The sequence below is a fragment of the Bos javanicus genome, chromosome 1 (assembly GCF_032452875.1).
Source record: "Bos javanicus breed banteng chromosome 1, ARS-OSU_banteng_1.0, whole genome shotgun sequence".
Taxonomy (NCBI): domain Eukaryota; kingdom Metazoa; phylum Chordata; class Mammalia; order Artiodactyla; family Bovidae; genus Bos; species Bos javanicus.
The window spans coordinates 45,419,607-45,435,655 of NC_083868.1; the positions used below are offsets into that span (position 1 = coordinate 45,419,607).

The following is a 16,049-nucleotide window of genomic DNA, read 5'->3' on the forward strand; positions in this document are numbered from 1 at the left end:
ATAAAAATCCATTTTACAAATTATTAGATTCAACAGCACAGAATTGTTATGTTTCTGACCACTTTCAGTTTCTGCTTTTATCTCCCTTTGGACCCTGTAGCAATCAGTGAACCACCACTGGTCCATGGGTTATACCTTGAGGAGCCCTGACCTGGCATAGTTAATTAATCCTGGCAAGTATTAATAGTAAGGGCTGGGAAAACCACTGGCCTACATGTACTGTGTCCTTTATGCAAGGGAAAAAGCAAAAATGAAAAATGGAGTGGATGTGATGTTCATGAGGTTGAGGGTCAATTCAGTTCCAGCTTATTCAACTGTGTTGCTTGCAAAGTGTTCAGATATAGTGTATAAAGTTAGGGCTTTTTTTTTTTTTTTTTTAACAGATTGTCAATATCTCAACACAGTCTCAAAATATTTCTAATGAAGCCCAGATTTTAACATCGAATGCCAGTAACTTAACTCCTGAGAACATCATGTCTGCTACTAGAGTGGTCGGACAGATTTTTAACACATCCAGAAATGCTTCATCTGAGGTAAAACTCATATGGTTTTTAAAAAAGGGAGGGGAACAAAGAAAGACCTTTCAAACTCTACTCCTTACTACAAAGTATGGACTGGGGCAGGGTTTTAGCTGCTCAAAACCATTTTGCAGAGCACTCTCTCTGAGAGATGTTCAAAGGAATATCGATAAAAAAAAGAGCTGCTTGTCCAAATATTCTCTTTTGGGATAGTCACAAATGATTATCATGTTAAATCTTCTGGGAAGTCCTGGAATGAACAAGTCTATTTTACTTTATTAACATGTTTATCAATTGTATTTGACCTCTCACCTCTATTCAATTCCAAATAACCAGAGTTCTAAGAAACTCACTTTAGATCATGCTGTTTTAAACTGGGATCCCTTTCTGTTGAGCATATTTGAATTTTAGTCTTGGTTTTCCAAAAAATTGAGCCTAGTTTACACTTCTGATATCATAACCTGTTAAACTCTGGTACCTGAAAATGAGAACTGCAGGCAGCATTCACCAATTGGCACAGTTTATAAACTGTGCCTAGCAGGGTTTATAAACCACCAATATGGAAGGACCCAGTTTCTGCTAGTTAGATATCAGCATGGCCTGAAAACATCTGTTTTATTCTATTCTCTTTAAATAGTTTATTTTAAAAAATGTTTTTTGTTATCTGAGGTCCTTTGGAAAGAAAGTGGGATTCGAATCGCAAGTTAATAAATATGGAATTGAAAGAAATATAATGACCACCAAACATAGAATTTACGACAGGCTTAGCCCATAAGGACAGAATGGTGTCAATATCCATAAAGAAGGCAGTTAAAATGTAACCAGGTGTGGAGACATTGTGTCTGACATACTTCTGAGTTTTTAATTTTAAGAAAACTGGAAACAATTTTACTAAGCCTAATAGTTACTAACAGTTAGAGTAAGTATAATTAAGGTCTTATATTAAGTATTATGGACTGTAATGTTTTAAAGAGCCCTGTATTCTTCTTATTTTGTTTCTGCTTCTGTATCCAAGCACCTGCTTTTGTGCTGTTGGGGGTAAGGGTGGAGGTTCTGTAAAACACCTTGCTATGAGGTGAGATTCAGAGACCTAAGCCTCCTAATTAACTCAGTTTATATTTTCACTGTGCCTTACCTTTATTTTCTCTGCCTTCTTAGGTAGAGAGAATACTTTCAAAACTTCAGTTTTGAAAAACATCTCTAGATTACCATACCAATGGTGCCACTTGATACGGTAATAATTCGTGGTAACTATAAGGATGATGGTGGTGTGCAATGTGTCTTCTGTGATAATCAATGCCTTCTTCCTGGCAGGCGAAAAAAGTTGCTGTGACAACAGTGAGTCAACTTCTAGATGCTAGTGAAGATGTTTTTCAAAGAGCTGCTACTGCTGCTGATAGTGATGATACCTTTTCAACGTAAGTACAATTCCAGTTTGCAAGGAAAACCTAATGCATTGCTGCTTACTTTCCCAGGTTACAGCATTAACAGGGGTGTCTTTATTTCTCTCGTGGATACACAAAATGGCTAATTCTCTGGAGTGCAGACTAAAGCCATAGCTTTCTAACTCCTCATTGCAGGGGTGGGCATGGCCTGGGATATAGAGTAACTGGGATGATTCAGATTAGGATTTGTTTTCCCAGCCTTAGCTTGGCATGGCCCAGGAACCACTGTGTGCATAATTCTTTTAGCTCCTTTCTCAGTGCACAGAACTGCAAATAACAGCATAGCTTTGCAAGACACATTTCTAGCTCCCCTGCGCCCCCAACCCCACCCTAGATCCTAGTGTAGTTCTCCCCAAGATCCTAGTGTAGTTTGATTAAATTTTCTTTAGCTTTCTCAAGGCTACACTGAAAAAAAAAAGAGGATCCAACTCTGCCTGCTTTCTCTCTTTTGGATTCCTGTGTCACAGATTACTTCTGGTTGTGCATTTATACTAAAACTTGTGTACTTTATTCATAGAGGCCTCTCACTAGGATTCGATGTGATTTTATCTTCTATACAGTTTTCTTAACTCTTTAAAAATTTAATTAAATATGCATGCTCATAATAGAAAAAGAAACTATGTAGAGAAGTGAAATTTTAAATATCGTCTCACCTTAATCTGTTGGTATATATTCTTCAAGATTTTTTCCTCTGTGTGTGTATATCCTATTACATACTCTTTTTTTTATTTTAAGATTTTTTTGATGTGGGTTATTTTTTAAAGTCTTTTGTTGAATTTTTTACAGTATTATTTCTGTTTTATGTTTTGGTTTTTGGTCACATGGCATGTGGGATCTTAGCTTCCTGGCCAGGAATTGAACCCACATTACTGCATTGGAAAGTGAAATCATGACCACTGGACCACCAGGGAGGTCTCTACTACATGTTTTTTAAATATAGAACTTGTTTTTGTCACTTTATAATACCTTATAAACATCTAATTAACATAAATACCTATGCATCTACATCATGTTTTAGATTACCGCATAATATGAATGAACTGTTATTTAAGCAGTTCTCTGCTGCTGAACATTTAGATAGCTTCAGGTCTTTTGATATTTTGAGCAATCAACATTCTTGTACGAAATCTTTGTTTGCATCACCTATTATTTCCTAGAAGTAGTTCTCAGTTCTTTAATAATTATGACCAGTACCTATTTAGTATTGAGTCTCCAAAGTGGAAAAGGCACAAAAACAGGAAACAGGACATTCACAAGATTATACTTCTGAGAGATGGTGGTAGAGGTGTAAACAATTGAACTGGTATATTTCATGACTTCAGATTTCTCTAGGAGTCTGGATCATTCTCACTGGCAGTGTTGATGCTCCCATTTTTTCTTGGAGTTGGAGAAGGTTGCAGCCATGAGATCCAGTGAACTCCCTTCAGAGCTGGAGGCTCTGTGTTTGCAGTCTTGCTGGAGGCAAAGGGGAAAAGTGGATGTTTTTGGTGAGAAGGCTGAAGAAAGAGCCATTGTGGGATTCGGCTGAGAAAGTCACAGGTGATGAGACAGACGAAAACACTGTCTCAACACTGTCTCAGTCACAACATAAACAGTTATGATTTTTGTTGCCTTCTGGCATGGAAGGGGAGAAGGCAATGGCACCCCACTCCAGTACTCTTGCCTGGAAAATCCCATGGACGGAAGAGCCTGGTAGGCTTCAGTCCATGGGGTCGCTAAGAGTCAGACACGACTGAGTGACTTCACTTTGACTTTTCACTTTCATGCATTGGAGAAGGAAATGGCAACCCACTCCAGTGTTCTTGCCTGGAAAATCCCAGGGACGGGGGAGCCTGGTGGGCTGTCATCTCTGGGGTTGCACAGAGTCGGACATGACTGAAGCGACTTAGCAGCAGGCATGGAAGGATAAAAAAAAGGCTGTGTGATTTATGTGTAAATTCCAAATGGCATCAAAGAAGGTGTGTAAAGGAAAAAGTGAAACATTTAAATATAGGACGTGTTGAAATATGAATTTATATAACCACACTCAGACCCTCCTTCCTCCCATTCTGAATTTCTAGTCGACTTATTTTTCTAATGATGGGCTATCAGTTTACCCTCTCCCAGGTGATCTTTTGCATAAACTGCTATGGACTCAGGTCTTTATTCATGTAGATAAGACTTTCATCTTCAGCTTCCAGCCCTAAGATCAGGTCACCAACCTGTTAGCTCTCCTCCAGAGAAAAATCCTGGTGACCTGCCAGCAAAGGTACTCTCTCTCCTCTCTCCCTTGGAAGGATATTGTTCCTCGAGGCAACTCTTCCACTGACCTGAGACCAGGTGCAAATTCTCCTGATAGACACCAACCTTCCTGGTGCATTTCATTCTGATTTTCCCTTCTTTCATTCCCAGGGGAGGGAAATACCTTCCCTTATTTTCAACAGGAATAATTAAGCCTCTCATTTTAAATTTGTATTTGTCCTTACAATGATATGCTGTCTTTCCCCAGTAGACATGGGAGGTTGGTTCCAGGACCACACTCTCTCTTACCTCATCTCCTCCTGACAGATACCAGAATTCCCAGGTGCCCAAGTCCCTTATATAAATTGGTGTAGTTGGCTCTTTGTATCAGCGGGAGGCTCCACATTGGCAGATTCAACCAACCACGGATGCAAAACCTGAGATAAGGAGGGCCAGCCATAATGACCTCTCGGGGCCCTGTTAAAGCCAGGCTTTTCTGATATCATTGCTGCACTAATGGAAGATTCCTGAGTGAAAGGGGATCTGGTTGCTTTTTCTAGTTATTTGTACCAGGTTGACGGCCAGTCTCCTGACCGGCACCCACCTATCATCCAATCATAATGACAAGAGGAGGAAAGAATAATATGGGAGGAATAAACCCCTTACACACGGCCATGGTGAGAGCAACTCTTAAAAACGGCAAACACTCTCATGCATCTAGCACATTTTTCCTGTTAGTTTTCAATGCCTGAAGGAGCTTCCCTTAGTATCCTCAGTGTTTCACCGGTACTGAGCTTTTTGTTGGATGCTCAGCAGATACTGTTGGTTGGATGAATCATGTTCCTAGCAGATTGGAGCTTTGTTAGGTGTTCCTCCTGTTGAAAGCAGCTCTCAGGTTTCATTGTTATTCATTAAGTGGGAAATACATAGTGTGAATCGCTGAAAATTATGGAAAATAGTATTAGGAAAGGGAAACTTTTGAAATAATGACTTTACTTGACTGTTTCCTTATGAATGGTTACCACATTCTCTTTATGAAATTTAATTATTTAAAATTTTCTTTTTTTAATGTCACTTGGGGAAGGGAAAAGATATATTAATGGAAGGAATAAAGTTTTAGAATGAAGAATAATTACATTCTAATGAAATTCTTTCATTACCGGGAAAATTAGATTGAACCAGTTGTCTTAGACATAGACATTTTGCTTTGTCAAGAACAGAAAGAGTGCAAATATTTTTATGGGAAACAGGAAAAAGAAACAATCTTATGACTTATCTTTGAAAGTCAAAGTCACTCAGTCATGTCCGGCTCTTTGTGACCTCATGGACTGTAGCCCACCAGGCTCCTCTGTCCATGGGATTCTCCAGGCAAGAAAACTGGAGTGGGTTGCCATTTCCTACTTCAGGGAATCTTGCAGACACAGAGATCGAACCCGGGTCTCCCACATTGCAGGCAGATTCTTTACTGTCTATGCCAATTTATCTTTGGAGAACACCAAATTAAGATTCCCCCCACTCCCTCCCATTGTCCATCTAATCTATCTTCAAACTTATCCAGAGTAGAAACAAATATTGTGAGAAGCTGCAATGCTTAGTTAATAGCTGAGGCAATGAGCTCAGTGTTCTGCGCTTCCATAATTCCCTATGAACTGTCACCTCAGGAGTCAGCACTTAAATGGTTTGAAAACTGTGGGCTTTGGGTGAGAGGAGAGAGTTAAATAAGTGAATATTGAGTCTCAACACTGGAGAAACAACAATCACGTGACTGGTCAATGGGAGGGCATGGCAGTGCCGTCCTTTTATGAGAAGACCAACATAACAAAGACTGTTTCTATTGGGAAATCTGTCCTTCTTGAATTCCAGCTTTCTGGCATCTATGTCCAAGGTACCCTACAGTGGGGAAAGTTTACCAGAAAAATTTTGGCTATTCTTAATGGTACATTTGTAGTTTCATTGCATCGTGGTCAGGAACCATGTCCTGTATAACTTTATTTTTTAATTTATTTTTAATTGAAGGATAGTTGCTTTACAATATTGTGTTGGTTTCTGCCATACATCAACATGAATCAGTTAAAAAAAGAAGAAAGTACATGTAACAAAGTAAGACTCTGATTAAAAAAAACTCGATATTGTTACAGGATTGTGCCAATATTGTGATTGCTTGAGTTCTGTGGGCATGCCTTTCCACTGGAATGTGGGATACACACAACTGATTTTATAACAAATTTCAATAATAGTGTGTTGTTAATGTTTTTTTCTATGCAGGCTTATTGAGCAAATGGAGACTTATTCCTTGTCTTTGAGCGACCAGCCAGTGGTAGAACCTAATATAGCAATACAGTCAGTTAATGTCTATTCAGGAGGCAACGAGGGGTCTACAGGTGTTCTCTTCACTGTACTGAAAGGTCAGCTGTTTGTTTTAAGTTCTTGTAATAGCAGAGAATATTCTGCTACCAATATATGCTCTATTCATGAAAATGTAGACTTTTATAAAATTCTGCTTTTTTTCCTTCTCATAGGAACTAGCAATTCTCTGACTCCTGGTTCCACACGTGTAAACGTGGACGTAGACAAACTGAATCCCAACGAACAGACGGAACTTCAGCTCTTGCTCAACACCTCGAAAAGTAGGTCTCAAATTACATTACTTGAAAAATGCACTCAAATTCATGTAATTAATAGCTTAAAATTCATTGAGCAAGAAATTATGTTTACTTAAGTTACATACTAATTTGCGTGTGAGTATGTTTGAGCTCTAACAAATTTTGGTAATCTCAAGTCTATTATTCTAGCCCCAGAGATGATTTTCTTCCCCTGTCTTTTCAAAAACACTTGGAGGGTGACAGAATTGAAATGCTCTGGCTTATGAACACAATCTGTTTTCCACCTAAAATGTAGCCAAATGGCTCAGTTTTATACTTAAAAATACACTTAAAAAGCATTCAGTCATAAACTTTGCCCATGTTTACTAGTGGAATGGTACTCACAGGCTTAAATTCATCCTATTGACTTGTCCTTGGGATATTTTATGTAATTGACACAGTCAGCATATAGCAGTACTAATTTTCAGTTATCTCCTTGTATGGTGCTCATCATGAGCTCCTTATTGTCGTGCATATAACCTTTTAGAAATTCTTGTGTCTAACTTGTCATGCCTGTACTATTCAAAGTCTAAAATTGACAATTGAATACAATAAAGCAGATTGAATGCACACATTTACTTTTATTTTCTCCCCAAATAAAAAATCCAGTGCCAAAAAATACATATTTTAGAGAGACTAAATTCATAATTCTCATTGGTTATATAATTCTAATTGGCTAACTAATTCTTTATTGGTTATATAAATGGCAAATATCTTCCCTCCAGTCTGTAGCTATCTTTTACTTGGTTTTTCATGTCATTTGTCATACTCAAATTTTACTTTATAATGTAGTCCAATGCATCAATCTTTTTTTCTATAACTGATATTTAAATTCATTGCTTTACTAAAGTCACAATTATAGTCTTCTATATTGTCTTCTGAATATTTTTAGTGTTTATGTTTACATTTAGATCTTTAATGAAGCTGGAATTTGTGTTTGTATTTGGTGAAAGGTAGATCTAATTTTTGATTTCATATAAACTATCATTAGAGCCAAACAGGTTGAAGTAACACTGTCTAGAGTCAAAGATTCAGATTGGACTGAAAGGAACATGTTTTTATATTAAGTTTTTTAAAAAGACTTCAAGATTGAAGTGTATAAGCAAAAATTATTGGAAATACAGGGTCACATCAACAACCTTGTGTTATAGGGAGAAATATAAAGTTGCTCCAGAAACTGAAGATCAAGTAGACAAAAAATAGCTAATAAACTTGGCCTTTATATACATTTGTGTGTGTATGTAGTTTTATAGACAGAAAATAGATAATAAAAATTATTTTCAAATATCTATGGAGTGCTTCAAAAACTATTAGGCCAAATAGAAAAACTTGCATATTTTACCCATGGGTGATTCATGTTGATGTATGGCAGAAACCAACACAATATTGTAAAGCAATTATCCTTCAATTAAAAATTAATTAATTAAAAAATAAAGCTATACAGGACATAGTTCCTGACCACAATGCAATGAAACTATAAATGTACCATTAAGAATAGCCAAAATTTTATCCAATTAAAAATTTTAAAATACCATTGTTAGAAAGGAAATTAAAGGACAGATTACAGAGTCCTTGAAAATTAATAGCAATGAGAACTCCTTAGATGAAATCCTATGGAATGTGGACAAAGATGTAATTAAAGGAAAGTGTATTTCCCTTAATAAATCTATTAGATAATATGAGAAATTGTTAAAAAATAATCATTCACCTAAAGAGGCATAAAAAGTAAGATAGCAAATCTAGAAAAAAAGAATTAATAAAATGGCATAAATTAATAAAAATGGGACATAATTAACAAATGCTAGATGGGTCAACAAAATAAAATATTGATTCCATGAAAGGCTAATGAAATATACACAAGCTTCTGATAAATTTGATCAAGAAAAGAAAGAGAAAATATAAAAAAACACAAGGAGGATTATATCTTGAAATATGGAGATTCTTTTAAAATCATAAGATAATGGTAAGTATAATTTGTTCTAGTGAATCTAATTATCTAGATGAAAAGATGATTTTCTAATAAACAACCAGAATCCTGTAGGAATGAGGAAAGGGGTGAGTAGGGAATTTCATTTTTTAAATGTATGTACTTATATGGATTTGAATTTTACATCAAGCATGTCATTCTTTTATAAAAATAAGATTAAAAAGCAGTCATACTACATTTTTATGGTTAACTTTGTCACTTAGTGTGACAAAGAAGGAACAATTTGGTGGGCTCAGTGTGATGTAAAAACTCTTCAGAAGCCAATGTCTTTATTTCTCAGAAGAGGACAGAGCAAAGCGGGGGCTGTGGAGGATGTGTTGGGGGCTGTCAGGGCCTTACCTACCCTATCTCTCAAAGCACAAGACTGATTATGCTGGTCCCACCACCACCATTTTAGTATTCTTTGTACTTATTAAGTATATAATATATATGTGTGTATGTATATACACACAGAGACACATACACACCCACGCAAATACATGCAAGCTTTTCACTTGTAAAAGATATCAGAGTTTAGGGAATTTATTCAGCTAAAATGTATATTCATTGTTGTTGCTTCTGTTGTTTTAAATATGGCCAAGAGTTCTATGAAGTGTCAGGAGGCATTTCAAAGGCGGTTCTGTTTGACCATTGCCATGGCCAGCAGCCCCGCTGCAGAACCCCCTGTTGCAGCCATGCTCCTGCAGGCTCTCTTAGGAAAAGCTGACCAGTTTTTCCAGTGTCCTGAAGGGATGTGTCCCAGTCATTTTCCAGCCTTGGGCAAAAGCCTGTCGTTGTCTTGAAATAACAGAGACCAGTAGTTCAAGAGCTGATGGAAAGTATTTAGTCTGTTGAAAGAATCCCTGATATGCACAACTTGAGCTGCTGGCTCTGTGATTTAATAAACTGGTTTCTGCTCAGTCCCTCTGCATAGGAGCCAGACCTCCCAGAGCAGTCCTCTAGGCACTGCTGTCCTAATGATCACTCTCTGCTGTTTCTTATTCAATGACTCAGCGGGGAAAGCAACATGGTCTTGAGCTACCTGCTCATTGTGTTCACTGTCTCACTGCATAGAAAGCAAGAATGTTTACTTTATACATGAGATCCTTTTGGTATTTTTTTTTTAGGTGGATTAGGCAGAGATTATGGTTTCCATTTAGAACATAAGGAATCTTAGGAAAGAAATTAATGTGGATGGAATGGCCAACCATATGTTATATGTGTTAATTAGATGCTGCAGTTAAATAAAGGCAGTCAGCAGACCATTATTTTCTGTATTTCACTGGAGTGTTAAGCAGTCATGCAGTTCGGTGATGGTATGGGACTTTCTTACTTACCTAGGGTTCCCTTATTGATTTTAGTGTCTTTTTTCCCCCCTCACAGCTAATGTCAAGGCATGTGGCTTTGTAGTGTATCAAAACAACAAGCTTTTCCAATCAAAAACTTTTATAACTAAATCAGACTTTAGTCAAAAAATTGTCTCAAGCAAAACAGATGAAAATGTGGAAGATCAGAGCGCTTCTGTTGAAATGGTCTTTAATCCAAGGGTGAGTTTTCCCATTAATAGAAATAATTCAGCCCACTCTTGATTACAAAAGCAGGGACAGTTTGGGCAAAAGAAATCCACAGAACACCTCTTTGAAAGTTTATATGACAAGACTAACTTTAACTTCTCCCCCATCCATATTTTTATAACACTAAGTGTAAAATTAACTACTTTGAATTTTATATTCTCTTTCTTAATCTGTAATAAAGATGCTATGCTTTGTATCAGTACATATCATACATAATCATACAATTGATTTCTCATATGGGTAGCTCAGATGGTAAAGAATCTGCTTGCAATGCAGGAGACCTGGGTTCAATCCCTGGCTCGGGAAGATCCTCAGGAGAAGGGAATGGCAACCCACTCCAGTGTTCATACCTGGAAAATCCCACGGACAGGAGTCTAGTGGGCTGTACAGTCCATTGGGTCACAAAGAGTCAGACATGACTGAGTGACTAAAACTTTCACTTCAAGCTTATCTTAGCCTATTTGATTTTTTTCCACACAATTAAGCATTTTGAAAAAATCAGTTGCCATTGTCTTATTCACAGTACAACCGAACAGAATTCCAGCTTCATTCCTATGCCTGCGTCTATTGGAATTTTTCCATGAAGGATTGGGACACGCATGGCTGTCACAAACAGGAGGGCACTGATGGATTTCTACACTGCCACTGCAACCATACTACTAACTTTGCAGTATTGATGGTAAGGGTTTACATGGTAATCTCTTTCTGGACAAGGGTTTTACTTACATGCAATTGTGTTGTGTGCTAACTGGAGATAATTTGGGGATTAGTTTACGTAGACACTCAACTTTGATTAAATGGGAAAACAAGGAATGAAGTTAGAGAATGAAAAAAAAAAGTGCTGGTAAAGGCAATTAGAATAGTGCTTTTTGCAAAATAGTCTCAAAATAGATGAATTCAGTATTGTGCATTTAATAATGAGAAGGGAGCCCATGTGCAAAAGAGGAGCTGACAGACTCCATTCAACTAACTTGCATGTCTGAAGCATGAAGTTGCTACAGCCAGAGGTAAGGCTATATAGCTGAGTGCTAAAGATGGTTCAGTGTGTACATAGCTGTGGGTGAGTTTGAATAAGTTACCCAGAGCTTTTTCCATTATAAGCATCTAAGTTACTAAGTGTATGCCAGAAGGTATAAGAGGAAGAGCTTTCTAATTCAACTTGTCCCATAGTTCCTCTATGTGTTCTTTTCACTCTAGTGCTCCCCTGTATGAGTAACTGGTAACAGCTCTGGTATCCAGGTGTTTATACACCTCTTGAGAGTTCTTGAACTGACCTTTTTAGGAAGAGGAGATTCGTTTATTGCATTTCCAGGAATCTATTATTCTGGCAAAAGGAAAAATATTTATTTTTTATGCTAGATGGAATGTTTTTATACTGCAGTGGAGTGGGGAGGGATGTAGACTGTCTTCCCCTTATTAAGGGGCTCTTAACACTGTAAATCTTCCAAAGAAGTGGATGTTTTAAGTTTCTGTAGCTAAGAAATATTTGTATTTGGGAAGCCAATGGGGATCAGAGCATACTGGTATAGCATAGACTATCAAATTATAGAGTCTTGCTTTTAAAATATTTTTGAAGTAATTATCATTTTCTTATTTTAATTACCAAATATTTAAAATTGATTTTGATTATTTTATAACTTGCATTATAGAGAGATCTGCTTTCTCAGTCAGTAAATAGTAAAGATACAATTTTAACGTTTTTGATATCTTAAGATCATTAGTATTACTGAATAGCTGTGTAAAACTCAGATTGCTTTACATATTAAATGATACGGGTTATACTTTCATAGTTTTTTTTCTCCTGTTTTGAGGTCAGACTTTCAATTGTTCTTACTAATATCTGAATCTGCTTCAATGCCCACATATTAATATTTATCATTACTTTTGAGTTGCAAAATTTTTAAAAAGGTGATTAGAATTGTATTAATATGTAAAGTTTAAGAGCAGATAAACTCTGAGTGAATAGATGATTTCTAAGATCTAAAGATCTATATATTCTATGATTCTGTGTCATCTACTTAGTATATTACACATAGGAAGTAATGTGACATTTTTGTCTTATAATTTTTTTAACATAGTTTTGTTTATGTTTATTTATTTTTAGCTATGCTGGGTCTTTGTTGCTGCATGGGCTTTTCTCTAGTTATGGTACACAGGCTTCTCATTGTGGTGGCTTCTCTTGAGGAGCACAGGCTCTGGGGTGCGAGGGTTTCAGTAGTTGTGTACTTGGGTTCAGTGGTTGGTGGATGGGCCTAGTTGCTCCATGGCATGTGGGATCTTCCCAGATCAGGGATTGAACCTGCGTCCCTTGCATTGGTAAGCAGATTCTTTACCACTGAGCCACCAGGAAAGCCCTTATGATTTTTTTAAAATGAAGTTTATTTTTATTTTTTTCCTACTAAAGCAATACATACTCAATGCATATAGAGTAAAAGTCTACTTACTAAGCAGAAATATACTGATATGGGAAAATGTTTATGATATTTAAACAGTAAAATAGCAATTTGAAAATAATCTGATTATGTTAACAAAATCCTGTATATTTGTGCAAGAGATGTAGGTAATATTTGTAAACACATTAAAAAAAAGGTCACCTCTGGGGAATTCCCTGGTGGTCCAGTTGTTAGGGTGTGCTTTTCCACTGCAGAGGGCACGGGTTTGATCCCTGGTTGGGGAACAAAGACACCACAAGCCACCTGGCGGAGCCAAAAATAAAAATATCACCTCTGGAGAAGAGATGGTAGGGTTTGATGTGGGGTAATAGCAGTAAAAAGGAACTTGTGTGTTTTAAAATTATATCTCTATATTTAACTTTCATGTTTTATAAATAATCATATACAGCTTTTCTAATAATAACAATTTGAAAAATTAAAAAGTACAGGAAGGCAAAAATAATTCTGTATGTATGTCTCTATTCACCCAGTGATCACCATTATTACCTCTCCACATTTCTAAGAGTACATACTCATATGGAACATAATTTTCTGAGACTATATACTAAAATTCTGGGGTGGATATGGATATATTTCACAAAGGTTAGGTCCCCCTTTCCAAAAGCAAAAATGAACAGGATCTTGTGAATATCTTTTCATATACAGAAAAATACTTCTGCAACTTTAATTTTAGGACATGAGCTTAGATATTCAGGTTTCCCCTTGGATTACAGTTGTGCATACAAATAATGTAACAGGTAAATAAAACAACTCCAGCCAATTTAGCGGAGAAGGCAATGGTACCCCACTCCAGTACTCTTGCCTGGAAGATCCCATGGACAGAGGAGCCTGGTAGGCTGCAGTCCATGGGGTCCCTAGAGTCGGACACGACTGAGAGACTTCACTTTCACTTTTCACTTTCATGCATTGGTGAAGGAAATGGCAACCCACTCCAGCGTTCTTGCCTGGAGAATCCCAGGGAAGGCAGAGCCTGGTGGGCTGCCATCTATGGGGTCGCACAGAGTCGGACACAACTGAAAAGACTTAGCAGCAGCAGCAGCAGCAGCAACAGCAGCCAATTTAGATAACACAAACAACTTTGATTTTAGACATTGAGGAATGGTGTTTATGTCTTCCCTCACTGAATTAGATAACTGTTCTCAAGCCACTATTTCATGAATATTGCTTAGAGATGAAGGGGTTGATTTATTTCCTTTTAAAATATATCTTTATATAAAAAGACATATATGGATATTTTGACCAATATCCAGACTGTTTTAACCAATGTAACTCTTTGTGATGTTGACTTTCATAACTATTTCAGAGTAGCTATTTTAAAATAATGAGTCTTAACTTATTTTCCAGAGTTTCAAAAAGGAATATAAATATCCTGAATCACTAGATGTATTTTCCACATTTGGATGTGCACTGTCCATTGCTGGTCTGGCTCTCACAATTATATTTCAGATCGGCACCAGGTAAGAAGGGAAGCAGGCTCATCTCATGAGAGAAATTGTTACCCTGATATTATTTCCTCTCAGCATATTTCCATTAGAATACAGCCTCTTGGAACCAGAAAGGAAATGAGATTTAATTCATCATGCTCATTTTATAGAATACTCAGCCCTGGAGAGGCTAAGACATATTCATAAATAATATATAACTACAAACTATTTAAGTGACTTGAAGGAAAATTACATGCCATGTTTATCACATAAAAATTAATGTGGTCCTATAACTCATTAATGGGCTTCCCTGGTGGCTCGGTGGTATGGAATCCGCCTGCCAAGCAGGAGATGTAGATTTGATCCCTGGGTAAGGAAAATCCCCTGGAGAAGGAAATGGCAACCCACTCAAATATTCTTGCCTGGAAAACTTCATGGACAGAGGAGTCTGGTAGGCTCCAGTCGATGGGGTCACAAAAGAGTCAGATACAAGTAAATAACAACACTAACTCATTAATGCCATAGTTCCTTGTATTCAATAGAAGCATAACTACCAATTTGCTTTTGCGAAAGAAAGAAACATTGCTAATTAGCAAGTTTTTGAGGATAAAAGTAAATTTTAAACTATATTAATTTTTCAAATGGTAAAACATTTTAAAAGATTTTTAAATACATAGTTTTTTTTTAAACTAATTTTCAAAATAAGCATAAACACATATTTCTTTCTACCTTGATCTCCTCACTCAAGATCCAATTTTGCATAGCACTTGTTATTTTTTGTCACATGCTGCATTTGTAACAATCTGTAAATGTAAGCATGTTCATTTAGTAGCTTATTGGTCTACTGTTTTCCCTTTAAGCATGAAAATTGATGTGGCCTTCTTTGCTTTTGTTGTTGCTGTTTTCTCTTGTTTTTATAAGTCCCTCCCAGGGCTGAGCACGGTACCTGGCCCATGGTGGAGGGATATCTGTGGAATTATTGGGTCGATTATGCATTCCCACCTGGTTTCTTCTCAAACTCAAGATGTCTCACATGCTTCTTTTTTTCAGAATTATTTCTCCCTGATAAATTCCTTCACAACTGTTTTCTCAGATGTGTAGATTCAGGGGTCTTTTGTTTTAAAGGTATTGCTACTTAAACATTTTTTTCCGTGAAGTTTGATTTATAAAAAATTAAAAGTCTACAGAAAAGTTGAAAGAGAATACTGAATACCCATATACCCTTCACTTGGATTCACCAGTTATTAATATTTTGTTTTCTCTCTTTTTCTGTTTTTTCCTGAAATTTTGAAAGTAAGTTGTAAATATCATGACCATCATCTCTAAATTCTTCAAGCCTGTATGTATCTCCTAAGAACAAGGGCACTCCTACATAATATTATTATCCTCAGAGAATTTAACTCAAGAATTTAACATTAATATAAGATTATCATGTTAATATATGTATTCACATTTCTCCGGTTGTTCCAGTAATGTCTATTTTAGCTGTTTTCCACCTCCCTCAATTTATTTAGTTATTGCGTCTCTTTAGTCACCTTTGGCCTACAGTGTGAGGCTCTAAGCAACATGTGAGGAGGTAAATATAAAACTATGAACAAGACAGATCATCTCCCTTGGAATTTACATTCTTGGGGAGAAGACAGACATTATACACATATATACAGAAATATATAATTATACATTGTGGTAAGTGCCTTGAAGGAAAATTACATGCCATGTAATTACAAGTCTGTCACATAAAGTGAAACTCTTCTGTCTGTGCTTTCATTTGAAAAGACACTAAAACATTTATTTGATCCCATCTGAA

The 16,049-nt window shown here is 36.6% G+C and overlaps 1 protein-coding gene across 2 annotated transcripts in view; it reads left to right on the forward strand.

Annotated features, from left to right (window-relative positions):
• Nucleotides 1-16,049, forward strand: part of ADGRG7 (adhesion G protein-coupled receptor G7) — a 66,565-nt gene that overhangs the window by 28,026 nt on the left and 22,490 nt on the right. Inside the window, exons 5-11 of one of the 2 annotated variants that reach the window (XM_061382728.1) lie at nt 384-533; nt 1,833-1,936; nt 6,449-6,588; nt 6,703-6,810; nt 10,175-10,338; nt 10,889-11,044; nt 14,163-14,275. In XM_061382728.1, coding sequence (XP_061238712.1) covers nt 384-533; nt 1,833-1,936; nt 6,449-6,588; nt 6,703-6,810; nt 10,175-10,338; nt 10,889-11,044; nt 14,163-14,275 — 935 coding nt within the window. Of the gene's footprint in view, nt 1-383; nt 534-1,832; nt 1,937-6,448; nt 6,589-6,702; nt 6,811-10,174; nt 10,339-10,888; nt 11,045-14,162; nt 14,276-16,049 lie in introns of those variants that run through there. The other variant, XM_061382814.1, reaches the window with a different exon arrangement.